The following is a 15578-nucleotide window of genomic DNA, read 5'->3' as shown; positions in this document are numbered from 1 at the left end:
TTTGAGTGCTCCTCACACTATTGTATTAATATATTTTGCTTTGGCTTTATTGATACAATATCAGAAAGCACTCTGTTTTGCGGATATAATCGTGTGGGCTGAAGAAAAGATTATATCTTTTTTTTCCCGGTTTTTTCTTCCGGTTTTTTAATTAACATTTAATTTTTTTTTTTTTTTTTTTTTTTTTTTTTAAATAAAATGTTGTTTGTTGTTTTTTTACTTATTATTTCCCACCCCCTTTTTTTCATATGTCTATAATTTTTCTTTGTTTTATTCTTCATTTTGAACTTATGTATATATATATATATGTATATATATATGTATATATATATAATATAAAAATGAGCAATACATCTATGACCCCTCGAGAATGATATATTATAATTATGATTAACTAAGATATTCATTTCGATACAACTAAATAAATATCTAAGTTAAATCAGACAGTTTCTAGGCCCGAGCAGTTTAGATTCAACAGGCCTTCGAATCTTAGCTTCCCGATATTACCTTCCCTTCCCCTATGAACAATGCGCAAAATTATAAAAGGAGACCCCTGAATAATTTTTAATCTAATGATCGGATCTTCACGTTCCTGGACTCAATCTTAATGGTTCGAGGGGTGACATTCTAATTCCATTAGAGCAGACTATATTTTAAGTCACGAAATCAGAGACAAGAACATGCTTTCCCTGAATAAAATGCCTTTTTCTTTGACAGAATCGGATTCGGAACCCCAACATGGCCGCAATTCAATTATTTAGTTAGGAAAACCATCCAAAATTTGGACTCCTTGATGCTAATTTTACTTTTTAAATATTTTGCCATATCTCGTGAACTTTTTAAATGAACTGAAATTATTTTGCACAAAGTTATAAGATTCTTTATCCAAAAATGTCCATGCAAAAAGATTTCTTACTAAATACTTATTTATTTTTTTATTTTTTAGTTAAAAATAGCGGAAAATTTTTTAAATTGTATGGTAATACAATTTTTACATCATATTATTGTAATTTTACAGGGTAAAATCGGTTGAATAGATCGGGAGAAAACGAATTTTGAAAAAGTCGAATTTCTGAAACTCGATAATATTTTTAAAAGTCGTATTTTTTTTTATTCATTTGTTTAATTATTTTTTTTAACTTTTCCAGAGAAAGCGTTACAGAAAACTACCGCATCACAATAAGAAATTGGAAAAAAAGAACTACAAAACAGGCCAAAATAAAACCGCAGTGAATGGAGCAATATAAAATAAATAGAACAATCGTGACGGTAAGAAAATTTATGAACCTAAAATGTCACTTTTGCTTAAGTAAGGTTCGCGCACAAAAAAAATCTACCATTAAAGTGGCGAATTAAAAAAAATCATAACTTGCTGTTTGTAATGTTTGGTAAAAAAGAAAATAATGTGCAAATTTTTTTAACTAAACAAAAATTAATTAAAATTATGTTTCTTTTTTTTTTCTTCTTCCAAAAAATTTATGATTCTGACAAAACAACATCCTCCAGTCAAAGAAATTCTTGCGCAAAACGTTGACGTAAATTTTTCTTTTTTCATTTCGAGTATTATGCTACAGATTTTTTTTTTAATTTCTGAATCTGGCACATGTCTAATATTTAAATATTTCTAGATCTGACAATAGTCTAATATTTAAACTTAATATAATCGGAAAAAAAAAGAAACTAGAATTAATTTTATGCTGGTAATTCACGAGTCTATGCATGTCCTTCTTTTCCTTTATTCTACGTTGCATCTTTTTTTTCTCTTTTCGTTTGTTCATTTGTCACTAAATTTTATTTTGTTTTATAGATCGACCAATGCAAAGCGTCAAAGCAACCATTTTTCCCCTTCATATTATTGTTGTCCAATAATTTCAATCCGAACTTCCAACCATGATAAGTAGTGGAACTCTTAATGTTCGTTTACCAAATATTAAAATAATTATAGAATATTAATATATTATAATAATAGTAGAGTATTAGAAATGATCTCTTTCTATGGTTTTATAATAAATGTCGAAAACTTATAATTAAAATATGGTAGCTATGTAAAAACAAAATCACTGAAAAGAATCTTCGTACACTAACAATAACAGTAAATTCGGTACAAATGTTATGAAAGTGTATTTCAAGGTTATAACAAATAAATAAATTAGAAGAAAGGTAAAAGTGGAAAAGTATAGATTAGTCAACTAAGGCGTTTTAATTATGTTATGAATCATCATTTTACTTACTCTATGATTGCTAATTTACAAGTGTTTGGGCTAGTTTGTCCAATGCTAATCTTAAATAATAAAGCTGTACATTTAATCCAATGTTAATTGCAGATAATTTGCAAAGTTACTGCTAGATATTATATATACAACCTTAATCAGATGTAATAAAATAATTTAGACTTGTTGCTGTGCTGTCGATTAAGTCTCTTGTTAATTGTTAATAATAAAAAAGTAATTGTCAGAGATTATATGCCTAACTTTTATTAGATACAATAAAATACTACTACTACTTTTTGCTGTACTGCAACAAGTTTCATTTATGCTCTGAAGTGATATTTTATCAATTCTTATTTATTCTTGGAAAGTTAGGATGAAAGTTTTGAAAAATGAAATTACGGTATTGATAACAGTATAAGAAACAGATTACAGTAAAAAAACTTTTATTGGCTAGTAATAAATATTTCGTAGTATCTCGAATTCCATTCCTAATCATAATTTTTTGAAAATTAAAGATAATAGTTTTAAAAAAAATGTAATGATATTAATTTTAAGAATTGGTATTAAATATTCTTAAAAAATTGGTGATAATAATTCTGAAATATAAAACTTAAAGTATTGATAGGATCTAGAAAAATATTCATCGGCAATCAATGATAATTAGATTAACCGGATTAATAACCGGGTAGAAATGTTAGTACCATTGCCCGGTATTCCCTAAATTTAAGGGTTTTTTTAGTAAAAGATTGCCCGGTATTCACTAGCCCAGTTATTTCCTATACTATTTTTTTTTGTTAATAAGGTTAATTTCAACATTTAACATCCGGAATATACATCCGGTATATACATCCAGAAGAAAAAATTAAGAAAATATATAACTCAAAATAATAAATTATTAACTTTGTCCTATCACAAATTCCTTTTTTAATATACATTGCCTTTAATACTCTGAAATCAAATCAAATAACATAAGTTATGGAAATTTACTTTTAAAATTGCTAACCAGTATCAACTCTTGCTATCAGTATCATTTTTTTTAAAATTTTAAGTGGAATCAATCCATCAATTCAAGGTAAACAAACATGGATAAAAGAAAAACAAACAACTTTGCGTTTACTTACGAATAGAATATTCTGCCAATCCATAAGGAACTGTTGAATCCCTCCTTACTAAATGGCAGACAGGGATTTAGAATAATTCTTTTGGGTTTTTATAAGTTTAAGGAACATCTTCATAGCCCCAGGTTAATTTATTCAATTCCATCGATTTAACATGCAAGTCTCAACTGGTGGTCAGAAGGGCTTGGGTATTTTTTACCACAAAAAGATTAATGCTAAAGCCAAGGACTAAGCAGCTTTCTTTAACGGTGATATCGTACGTGACATCAATAATTCAGGGGGTGTTGGTGACAATTTAGAATAAAATGTTTGGGGGGAAGGGATGATGGGTGTCATCTTCGATGTCATTTTTTAGTGGAGATTTGTGTGAATTACCGCTTCCAGGAAGGATTTTTTTTTCCCTTTCTTTCTTTGGATAGATATTTCGTAAAGTTGATAGGGTTAGAATTTTCTTTTTCGAACTTGTGTTATGCATGCTGAGGTACAAATGATACCAAATATGATGACTGGGAATTCTGTTTTGATAACTTTATCGAAATTTAATATCAGTTTGGTGGTCAAGGTTGTATTTTTAAAATATGTCTGCCCTAATGACTGCTTTTTTTTCTTCTAATTTCTTATCAATGTTCTATATCTTTTGAAATATTTAAAGTTGAAATATTTAAAGTAGAAACAGTTTTAATTTTATTAATTAATATTCTTGCAATGTAGAACAATTCTGAAAATTAATTTTTATTTTAAAAAAACCAGGAAAGTTCAAAAATTAATATTTACGTTTAATTATAAATAATCTCTTAAAACGAAATTGATGAAAAATTCTTTAGGTATTAGAAACGAGATAATGAGCTATTAATGGTGCATTGGATTTTGTATAGAAAAGATTCGTGAAATTCCGTTAAATATTTTTTGCTAAAAAATAAATAAATAAACAGAAACAATTTAACTTGATTTTAGTTTCATTTTAGTTCACGCGTGTTCCGTGGTAACATGACTCTTATTTAAAAATTAAAGCAATTTTTGGTTATTTGAGTCCCTTTACTCATAAATAAAAAATCTGCAACTGTTTGTTAAAACAAACAAAAATTAGAATAAAATGAACTTCTCCTTAAAATAAATTAATATTAAGGTTCAGGGACGAATTGTCTTTTGCCGGTTTGAGAAATTGTTTTAAAAAAATACCTTTTTAAAATAAATGTCTTTGTATCTGTCTTCTGCTTCGTATCGCAATATTTCGCCCCCATTTAATTTTGGATGGGGCAATAGAATGTTAAGCCAAGTGAGACATTTCTACAGCTTTTATGTAGTATTATTTTCAGAGAGGTACTTAGCAAAGTTTCCACAGAGGGCAATAAGATGTTTCTATACATGAATATATCTTATTACTTTCATAGAATACATTAACTCTTTCATCCAAAATCCTCTCCTGAACAATTTGAAAGGAATGTTCCCCAAACCCTTTATAACTATCCAAGGAATTATACGCGCGTTTAAACGCATTCTTCAAATCCCTCATTATTTTGATTTCTTGAAAAAATTGAACAAGTGAAACTTCTTTGTATGTATCCATTCTTTGTTGAATAACATTTTACATTGGAATTTATACTATTTATATACTTTGAATACGATAATATATTCTGTAACAACCATTTTTACATAGAAATTTGATATCAACTCATCGTACTTTGGATAAACTCGTATATTCAAAAGTATTTTTCTAATTTTCTTTTTTAAAAGCTTTTTTTTAATAAAAGTTTCCGCATTTAATCGAAAATAGTCATTTTTTTAACATTTACAACAAAGTCGAGCTCATATATATTTCTTTCAAAAAAATTCTCTTTAAAAGACAAATTTTGACTTTTCTGTTACAGAAAACTATAACTTTATTTTAAAAAAATTCTTCTCCTATTATGAGTGCTAAGTAATCATTAAATTGGTGTATCGTAACACTGCAAGTATTAAAGAAATTGAGTGAATTAAGAATTTTGATATAAAAAACGACTTCATTTCAAGAATAGTCATAAATTTTATTAAACACTACTTGTTCATATTGAATTTTAAAACGCATATTGAAGAATGAATTGTTGAATCAAATCACTCATCTGAGAAATTTGACAGGATTAAAAATAAATTGAAATTGTTTCATATATCTTTCTTTTAATTATAATGTATGGTTTAATCATCGCAAGCAGATATTGGCTTGATTTACATTTGTGCTTAGAATAATATTAAGAATACTTTAAATTCATTTAAGTTTTGTATGTAGTGGAATTTAATTATTCAACTTGTTTAAACTAAAATTCCAATAATAACGCATAAATGTTGGTACAAATATAAAATCTATTAAAAAACTCGAGAGCAAAATTAGCTATTTGAAGTAAAAGAAATAATTATAATTTAATATTTATCAAGAGGATAATGATATACTTGTATATGTATTTGTAATTTGTGTTGTTGTACTAATGTTTTTTTCCATTGATTTTCCACAGCTATTTCTACTGTTTAGTAAGTAAGCTATGTTCCGACGCTATACAATTACTTATTAAATTACAAGATTTTTTCCCTTCCAAACAGAAACTCTGCTGTGAATAATTGCACATTAGTTCAACATCAGCTCTTCATTACAGTTGTGCGCATTATTCTAATTTTTTTTAACTTCATTTTTGGGAAAATTTAATTTATACACATTAAATCATTTGAACTCTATATTTTTTTATTAAGGAGAAAATTTGATTGGAAAATGCTAATGGTAGAAATTTAAACCATTTTTTTGAAGTTATTAATTAATTAGTAATCGTTTTAGACCATCCAGTATGAAAAACCCCAAATAAAAGAAATCTAAATGTTTTCAATTTTATCAATTAAAAGCATAAAATGAACAGGCTGATAGAATTTTATATGAACGAATATTTATTGCTATGCATGACATGTACAAAGTATACTAAACGTACAACACATATAAAATTATACAAAATATATATTAACGTGGATCACATAATATTGACTGTCCATTCATTTTGAAATGAAAATATAGCACCGAAAAATATATTAAAGTTCTTTGATTTTTATTTCACTAAAATTTGTTCAACTTCTTGTTGCTGTACAACAGGCCTGGTGATAACTGATTTCAGTATTCCAGAATCTGGTGCATCATAAGGGTACTGTGACAAAAAGGACATTCGTGGTAAATATCCTCCGAGATTCGATCTTCCAAGACCAGATGCTATATTTTCTTGAACGATGGCATCAGCTATATTTTGTTGAGCTAGTGCTCCACCACTTTTTGTTACTTCTGTTACTTTACTCAATTCACCAGTTAGAGGATCGGATACGATTGATTCTTGGACCTGAGTTACACCTCCAAAATCATCGACAGCTACTTGAGTTTGACCGCTTCCTAGAGGATCTACCAAACTTTGCACAGTTTGGCCGAGCGCAGAATCTCCAAGAGTTTCTTGGATCGCACTTTCGAATGGGTCTTGTGATACTTGAGCAATTTGGCTTGTTGTTCGGAGTCCAGTAAATGGATCTTCTTGCTGCACGATTGTGGTTGGTCCTGCGCCAATCCCAGACAGTCCACCAGCAGCAAGACCTCCGATCTTTGTTGGTCCAGCTGGTTGAGTGACGGTAGTAATAACTTGAGGATCTCCTGCTGGTCCAACAACTTCTTCCTGGGTTACAATCCTTGGACCTGATCCCTTAAGACCTCCTACTCCCAAACCACCACCACTTGCGAGTCCTCCAATTTTAGATGGAATTAAATTATTTGAGTCAGTTTCGGTGATTGTTGTAATAACCTGAGAATCTCCTGCTGGTCCGATGACTTCTTCTTGGGTTACTACTTTAGTTGGAGAAGTGCTACCAATACCTTTGAGTCCTAATGGGCCAGTGGACAACAATGAACCTCCTTTAAGTGATAATGGATTTAAACCCATATTTGCAAATCTGGATGTGCTTATAGGAAGTTGGGTGTAGCCCAAACGTGGATCGCCGATTCTGCTTCCTCCAATAATATCAATACCTGGGAATCTACGACCTCCATCAACGTAAATAAGTTGAGGTCTTCGATTTCCGAAAATACTTCTTCCAAATCCAGCATCCGTTTTGATTTGAGATATTTGAGGAGCGGCAGTAATGATAGGAGCTTGAGCAACGACACGAGGAGCGGCTAAGACACGAGGAGCAGCAGCAATTACTGGAGCTTGAGCTACAACTCGGGGAGCGGCAACTAATCGGGGAGCAGCTGCAATCACTGGTGATGCACCACCAATAATCTGATTACCTCCAAGTGTAAATTGAACATTTCCAAATCCTGGGCTTCCGAGTGCAACTCTTGGTGCTACAGCAACTGGTGCAGATCTTGCTAGTGTTACAACCCTGGGTCTAGCAATTTGTGAAAGGAAAGTGTCTACTGGTCTTCGGGCAAAAATTGGAGCTTGTGCAGCTTGGATAACTCGAACCGGAGCTGGGGCAGCTTGAATGACTCGAACTGGAGCTGGGGCAGCTTGAATGACTCGAACTGGAGCTGGTGCTGCTTGAATGACTCGAACTGGAGCTGGTGCGGCTTGGATAACTCGTACGGGAGCTGGTGCGGCTTGGATAACCTGAACTGGAGCTCTAACAATTGGAGCTTGTACGGATTTTGTGACAGCAACTTGGCGTTGGCCAAATCCTCCAATTGGTGCTCCCAGGCCTGATGATCCGATGGTAGCTACGACAGGACTTGATTTTACTCGTCTGAGTCCCCCAAGTCCGCGAGCTCCAATTAGTCCACCATTTAAGATAATTTGTCCACCAGATAGTCCTCCGGTAGTCTTGATAGCACCGGGTGAGCCCAAAGCAATTGTACCAAGTGGTGAGGCGGCTTTTTGTACTGTAGTAACTCTTTTTGTACCTCCAAGAGGATCAGATTCGACGATTGTCACCTTTTCTTGTCCAACATTGTCGAGGAGGCCTCCTTGAATTTGAGAGTCACCAGCAGTAAAAGCAGATCCTCCAGTGAGAATGTTGGCCTGTCCGAATCCTAAATCATCAGCTAGTGCTCTTTGTGTCAACAGTTGTCTAGGGTATGAATAATAATCTGATCCCATTAATCCATAGGGTACAGGTGAAAGTCCCGAACGGTAGAGAGGACGTCTTAATCCGAAAACATTTGTTTTAATTTGAGCATCTCCAACAGAGAATTGAGATGTGCTTGGGTCAGCAATTATGGTTCTGCCTCCAAATCCTACTGGTCTTAGGCCGGACAAGTTATCAGACAAGATCGATTTCCTTCTGAGTCCTCTGGGTGCAGTAAGTAAAGAAGTAGGATAAGATCCATAATCCATACCTAAGAGTCCATATGGTACTTGAGACTGACCAACTCGGTAGATTCCTCTTCCAAAAGGATCATCTCCAACAGCTAATTGAACAGAACTCGCTCCTAGTCCACTCCCTTTAACTCCACCACCAATGGGAGAAACTTTTTCAACCACCACTGGAGCACCCGAATAAGGATCTTGTACTACAGCAGCATGATGTAGAGCTCCGCCACTACCTAAAATTGCAATTAAGCATATAAAAAACATTGAAAGTTTTAACTTTTGTAAAAACATAGCGGTTGGCTCAAAGATGCAATATAAGTTTTAAAATAAACTGTTGCAGGAACATTTTAAGTATTTGCTCACAACTTCTTGAGTACGTCGTAACCATATGAATAAAAATGATAAGCGTTTTGGAAGGAACGAGCATCCCTTCATCAGGCGCTAGAGTGAGACTTATTTTTACGCCTGATTACGTGGTGCTCGTTCCTACAGAAACTCGTAGCTTTGTATTTTCTGGTTATGGTGTATTTAAGAAATTATGACAACATTTTTCTATGAAGTTTTAAAAATGAGAGCTGCGGTGACGAACTCTATCGCCATTTTGATTAAAAAGAATCTATTATAATAAGCTGATAAAAAAATAATTGAGTATTGTGGGTAATATATTGTTCATAATGGTGTTATAGTAATGATAGATATTACGGATATAAAATTGATTGATTTTGAGTATTTATATGGTATTAAAGGTTACTAAAGATATTAAAATATAAATATTCATATCATATGTGTAGATTAAAAACTAAATGTGGAGATTATCTTTCCTAATTATCCATCCGATTGGTTGCTTATCATATTTCTAACTTTTAAAAACAATTTTAATTCATTTAGTGAATATAAACTAGATAAATTATTTTAATTCTTTAAAAAAACAATTATTAATTTGTTTTTACTACTCTTTAATAACTTTATATATCAATATGAAATTTTCTTAGCCTTTTACTTGACTAATAGACTATTATTTTGCAGTAGGGGGAAAAGTGCTTTTATGACTGTTGTGGTTACGGGTTTGCACATAAATTGTATAAATATTTTATTCAATTAACAACCAGTTTTGTTATATAGTTTAGCACATAGACAGAGATGCCAACTTGCTCCGGACATCAAATAAATATTTTCGAATGGTAGTTAATTAATATGTCATTCTTGTTTTAATAAATTCAATTTGTTAGGTTTTTATCTACCACTATTTCTAAATAATCCAAAAGCTTATATAATTCGTCACTTTTTAACATTCAAGTAATGCGACACCGTTCAAAAAGTAAGCAAAATTCGTCGAATATTTACAAATTTTAGTTTGTAGTTGTTTACTATTTTTTAAATTATTATGGAGCGTCCGGAGCAGTTGGCATCACTGCATAGATTTTAAAATCACAAAAAATATAATTTTATATTATTAATATATTCTGGTTAATGGTAATATTCCGCTTGGGGATGTAAGTGTTATGAATTCAAGATTTGAGTTGCTAGTCTTTAACATGTTGAAAAAAAGACTTGTTCTTAAAATAGAACATTGGCACTTAAACGATTAAAAAAACATTTAAGAAAAAAAATTTTTAAGCTAAAACTTTCAGAAGGCGTTTAAAGTTTTTATAAAATTTACTTTGTATACATTTAAAAAAAAGATAAGAATTAATCTAAAAGTTTGAAAATTAAAACGTATATTTAAGAAAAAAGTATATCATTCATCTCACTCGAAGTTATTAATCAATTTGAAAAGTATTTAATTTAATTAATTTGTCAAAAATCGCAACTATTTATTATAGTGCCTTGTGTTTTAGCGCAATTAATCAATAATATAAAATTGAAATGTAAAACATTTTATTTTAACTCATGAAATTTGAACTATCTGTAATGTTCTAGACATTCTTATTTTGCAAAATTTTAACTCTAGCACAATTATTTTAAACATTTTATGTCAAATTTTGAGATTCTAGAAAAGAAAGTTTTGAAAATTCATTTAATCTTATTTAACCTCTTCATACAGTTATTTTACCAATTTCTTAAATGCAACAGTAGTAAAGAGAAAACTGCCTTTACGAAGAAGATGGTCGAATATTTGCATTTACACAAAGATATTTCCTAATATTAAAAACCATTTTAGAAACAAGTCGCATTCGAATGAAAAACAATCTATATAAAGCTATTTATATTTATAGAGCATGATAATTATAATATATCTTGGTTTAGAAGTATGTTTTAACGCATTTATGACTAGCGATTTTTTTAAAAGGGCAGTTCTTATTTTCAAAAACGAAAGAAGCGGTAGTACAAATATTTTAATATTATGATTTATTTCAAATGAACTAGATAGTTCTATTTGTTATAACATATTAAATATAAAAATATTATTTATACTTGGATTTGAAATCTTGATACTGAGCAATTTTAAAGGTGAAGTAGTATTTATCAGAAAGTTGTGCTACCACTTTTTATTACCTAAGTATTTCTCATATATAGATCACATTCTACTGCTAGACATTAATAAGTTAATTGCGCAAAGTAAGGGGCCAGATTACGTGCAAAGTCAAAATTAATGGTAATTACATTGCTGCTCTTTATCCTACTTGCTCAAACATGTTCTGAAAATAGTGATATTTGTGTCCAACGTTGTGTTAAATCAGTGGAAACTAAAAGTTAACTTTTAATTAAGTATCAATTCGTCTACGCCAATCTATCACATACAATTTTTTTTTCTTGAATAATAGTGGTTGTATCATCTTTTATTACCATTTCTCTTGATTAGGCAATGTTAATTCTTTAGATTATGTTGTATTCACCATAATTTATTTTTATTAACTTAAAAGTAGGTACATAATTATTCTAATATGCTTCATTAAAAAACCTGCAGTGGTTGCTAATCGAAAAGAAATATTTACATAGTTTAAATATAAACGTGTTACCGTTTTTTTTTAAATATCATGGCTACCAAATCTCTCAATATCATCAAATGATTTTCTTTTTTTTGTATAAAACGATAATAAAATTTATACTATAATAGTTTTATTTTGAATTAAAGTTATTTATAGTGATTTTTTCCACCACTACTTTATGAATAATTTAAATAAATGCATGAAAAACCTAAAATTATTCTTTAAGTTACTATAACTATCAAAAACGACACGGCTTCCAACCACCATGAGGGCGATAGGCTTTAGCTCTCAGAATATTTGGTATTTTTACCAATATTTTAAAAGTCTAAATATGATAAACCACAAAGTGGCGTTTCGTATGAGCCTTTGAATCATTTAAATTTAGTGGTGTGAAAAATAAATTAGTATCAAATCACACCGTAAAACATGAACCCAGATACCACAGGAAAAAAGCTTCCTAAAAAGGATAGAAAGTTAGCAACCCTGCGAGTCTTCATTGAAAATAGTAAAAATAGCAGCAGCTTTTAAATAAGAGCATTTTTAACGTTTCTGAATCATGAAAATTCTGCCGTACATGATTATTTTCCGATTTTAAATAAAAATCTTCCAATAACAGAAAAAGTTTAAAGCTACTGCATCTACCCACTAAGTAATTAAACATCGGCCGTCAAATTGTGAATTAATTATATTTTTTTGCAGCAAGTGTCCTTTAAAATAATTAAAATGACTTAATGTTAAATTATAATCTCAAATAGACAAATTATTATTGGTTTTCAAATTTGAGATTTTAGTAGTGACTTAACATTTGGTCTGAAGAAATACTTAATGTGTTAACTTACCACCTTTTCCTACATGAACATGAGGTCCCTAAAAAAAGGAATGCATTTTAAAAGGTTTGAAAATAAAGTAAAAAAATTATTCTAAAACTAAATTTTTTGAAAAATATTTAATAATAACGCGTTGTTATTCGTTGCTTGTATTTTAATACTTGGAGTATAAATATTTGTTTATTTTAGCAGGATTTAATTTTTTTCTTTCTTAAAAATTGTTGTTATAAATATTTTTGTTTTATATATTTCAGTAATATATCAATGATTCTAGTATTCATAAAAACACATAAGTGAAATATAAATTTAAATTCCGAATAATTAGTTTAAAGCATATAACAATTAAAATTAGCGCCATCTGTCTTATAACTTGAACAATAGGTTTTTTACAGAAGTTCTATGTGTATCCGATAGATGGCACTATTTACGATAAACTCAGTTCCTTTAAATTTACACGTTTCAAGTTTCAATCGTTAATGAAAAAGATATATAATTTCAGTTTAAAGACTCATTGCTTTTATAATTAACTAAAAATATTATAAATAACAAGTATAAAAATTTATAAAAAATATAAAAAATTGAGAAGTTTTATAAATTGTCTTGCTCTAATTTTCCTTTTACATATCGTATATTATATGATAGTTCTATTTAACTCCGACCACATTAATGCACACATTTAAATTTTATGCAATTATCTTGGTAGTAGTCTTGAATTGCACCATTTTTAAAGCAAAAATTACAGTTTTCTCTGCATTTGATTTAAAATATTTTTAAAAAGAAAAGTAAATGCTTAATTGTTTTTAGTTACTGAATTCTAAAAATTCTAGCAAATTAAAACTTTTTTCTGTTGATATTATTATCACTTAAAAATTATTTTTATCTCTACAAAGATTTACTGTCTTTCAATCTCATGATAACATAATTTTTGGTTCAAAAATTTTTAGCATTATTTAATGATTGTAATTTAGATGCATTTAGATAAGTAAACATTAATTGACATTACATTCTTTTTGAAAATATTTACATTTCTATTTAAATTGAAGAAAAGATATTGAAATTGTTTCGTAAAACCATATGGTTCGTTTCTGGAATAATTTTTTTAAAAAAGAAAGGAGATTGAATAATTACTTATAATCCATACTTATTTATTTCAAAATAAAATTATGTCAAAATTTCAAATATTCGAAACCTACTCATCAAATTTGCATAATTAACGCATTTTGAATTAAAATTTATCTTTAATTCTATCTCATTAACTAACCAATTAATATTGTTTAGCTTTTACTTAATATTTATTAAATGTAATGAAAGAAATAAGTATTTTGGAAAAGATTGCATTGAAATGTTTTAGTTTTGTGAGTATTATAGTCGTGACTTTAATATTTATTTATAAATTATTATTTTATTGATTTATACGATACTTTACGAGAAAAAGGAAAAATAATTTTAAGTTCCGTAGAATGAAAATGCGAATTAACTATCTTTCATTATTAATTTTTCATCACCGACGAAGCTTATGATTAAATACATTTTCTTACCTGAGATAGCGGGCTATCGTTCACAATTCTGGGTCCTCCCTTAATTCGCTGAGCTCCAATACTGGAGATTACCAATAACGTTATAAAACTTACGACCTATAAAATATTATTTATTAGAATTTATCCATAAAATAAATACATAAATTTAAAAAGCAATTGTTGACATTGCAGAAATTATTAAAATAATAATTTGAAGCCTGGTTTTTCTATTTGAAATGTGATGCTAAAAATAAAACATCCTAATTTCAATTAATAAAACTTTGAATGTTAAAAGATGAAATAAATAAAAGGTTTCAACAAGATTCTATACATAAAAGATTTCAACAAGATTCTATACATAAAAGGTTTCAACGTAATTCTATTAAATAAGAGGATATTCAAGTAGATTCCATAAATAAAAAGATTCAACAAGATTCTAGAAATAAAAGGATTTAAGAAGATTCTAGAAATAAAAGGGAGATGAAAAAAATTCCTCTCAAAAGTTATTTTTGCAATTTTTATAAACAGTATAAGTGAGTATAATTAAAAATATTTGCTCCAGTGTAAATTGGCATTGTATGGGTTTAATTTCTCAATTTTATTATTTATTTAATACTAAGAGCTAATTATGGTAACATCGACATACAAATAATAATAAGTATTATAATAATAACATGAAGATGTATTAATAAGTAAGATAATTTTAAAGAGTAATTTGCGAATGAGTGTTAGGATACTTTTTTTTTAAGTATGATCAAATGTAAATTTATATTTTAAATTAAATAAAATATCCCAGAAACCTTGGATTCTTTTTGTAAAAAACTGTAAAACAGACATTTGATTTAAAGAATAACTAATCAAACTAAGACATTTTAGTTTCTGAATTTTTTTAGATACTAAAAAAAATTATTATATTTATTTCACAACTATACGAAACCGAATGTATTATAGAGATCGAACGTTCCGACTTGGTTAATCTTGCACTAAAATTTGCATAAGAAATTTTCAATTGAATAAAACTGCATAGTTAATTACTTACATAATTTGATGCTATTAAACTTATTTTAAAATGATACCTAAATATTTTACGAATAAGTAAAAAGCATTGAATAAAGAGTATTTGAATAATTTAATGTTTCATGAGTATTCCATTCTTTTATCAAATTCAAAAATATCCTCGTTTGCAATCCATTGTTGTCAGCGACAATTCTAAATATCATATTAAGTATGTTTTACCGTTGCCAAAAGCCAAAACGGTAAAATTGTAATTTTGTTCTTTCCTTCACTTGATGCCAGATAAAGTATATTAATCCATACTTACTAGTTTCATTTTCTGGCTGGCGATGAAGTGCTAATGATTGCTGAGGAAGCAAGAAGCCAGTGATGACTGTCGGCCATTCCTTCGCTTATATACTCATCCAAAAAGATCTTCTCCGCCTGAGGTTGATTTATGTTCATCTCTGACTTGACAGTCAAGGGTCACACGTCGACAATAGTGTACGAGGCTAGGAGGTCGCAATAGAAAGTGTTCAGATGATCCTAACTTAATTGTATCATCAAGACACGTTCTTCAATGGCCAGCGAAAGGGACAGTATTGGTGTTTCGTTTCACGTGCCCTTCCCTCCCTGTTATTTGAGGTGTTGTTTCTCAGAGACAAGGACGTTGCAGGAAAGCA

The 15578-nt window shown here is 29.3% G+C and overlaps 2 protein-coding genes across 2 annotated transcripts in view; both read right to left on the bottom strand.

Annotated features, from left to right (window-relative positions):
• LOC107436557 (elastin) overlaps window positions 1–3540 on the bottom strand; it is a 23011-nt gene extending 19471 nt beyond the window's left edge. Inside the window, exon 1 of the mRNA XM_071181356.1 lies at window positions 3332–3540. Coding sequence (XP_071037457.1) covers window positions 3332–3355 — 24 coding nt within the window. The 5' untranslated portion in view covers window positions 3356–3540. The remainder of the gene's footprint in view (window positions 1–3331) is intronic.
• A 2677-nt stretch (window positions 3541–6217) lies between these two features.
• On the bottom strand, window positions 6218–15372 carry LOC107436556 (uncharacterized). The gene is made up of 4 exons (XM_071181357.1): window positions 15224–15372; window positions 13924–14019; window positions 12398–12425; window positions 6218–8861 (listed from the first exon to the last, which is right to left on the bottom strand). The coding sequence occupies exons 1-4, from the start codon at window positions 15230–15232 to the stop codon at window positions 6391–6393; spliced, it is 2604 nt and encodes an 867-aa protein (XP_071037458.1). The 5' UTR covers window positions 15233–15372; the 3' UTR covers window positions 6218–6390.
• Window positions 15373–15578: the final 206 nt, after the last annotated feature.

This window comes from Parasteatoda tepidariorum, chromosome 5 (genome assembly GCF_043381705.1).
Source record: "Parasteatoda tepidariorum isolate YZ-2023 chromosome 5, CAS_Ptep_4.0, whole genome shotgun sequence".
Lineage (NCBI taxonomy): Eukaryota > Metazoa > Arthropoda > Arachnida > Araneae > Theridiidae > Parasteatoda > Parasteatoda tepidariorum.
The sequence above is the reverse complement of the archived record's forward strand: the minus strand, read 5'-3'. Positions and strand labels throughout refer to the sequence as shown.

What these genes read in the sequence shown, in the direction of transcription:
- LOC107436556 (XM_071181357.1), bottom strand. An exon ending in ACGATAGCCCGCTATCTCAG is followed by an intron (nt 12,426 to 13,923) that starts GTAAGAAAATGT and finishes TCCTTTTTTTAG; the next exon opens with GGACCTCATGTTCATGTAGG. An exon ending in TGTTCATGTAGGAAAAGGTG is followed by an intron (nt 8,862 to 12,397) that starts GTAAGTTAACAC and finishes TTGCAATTTTAG; the next exon opens with GTAGTGGCGGAGCTCTACAT.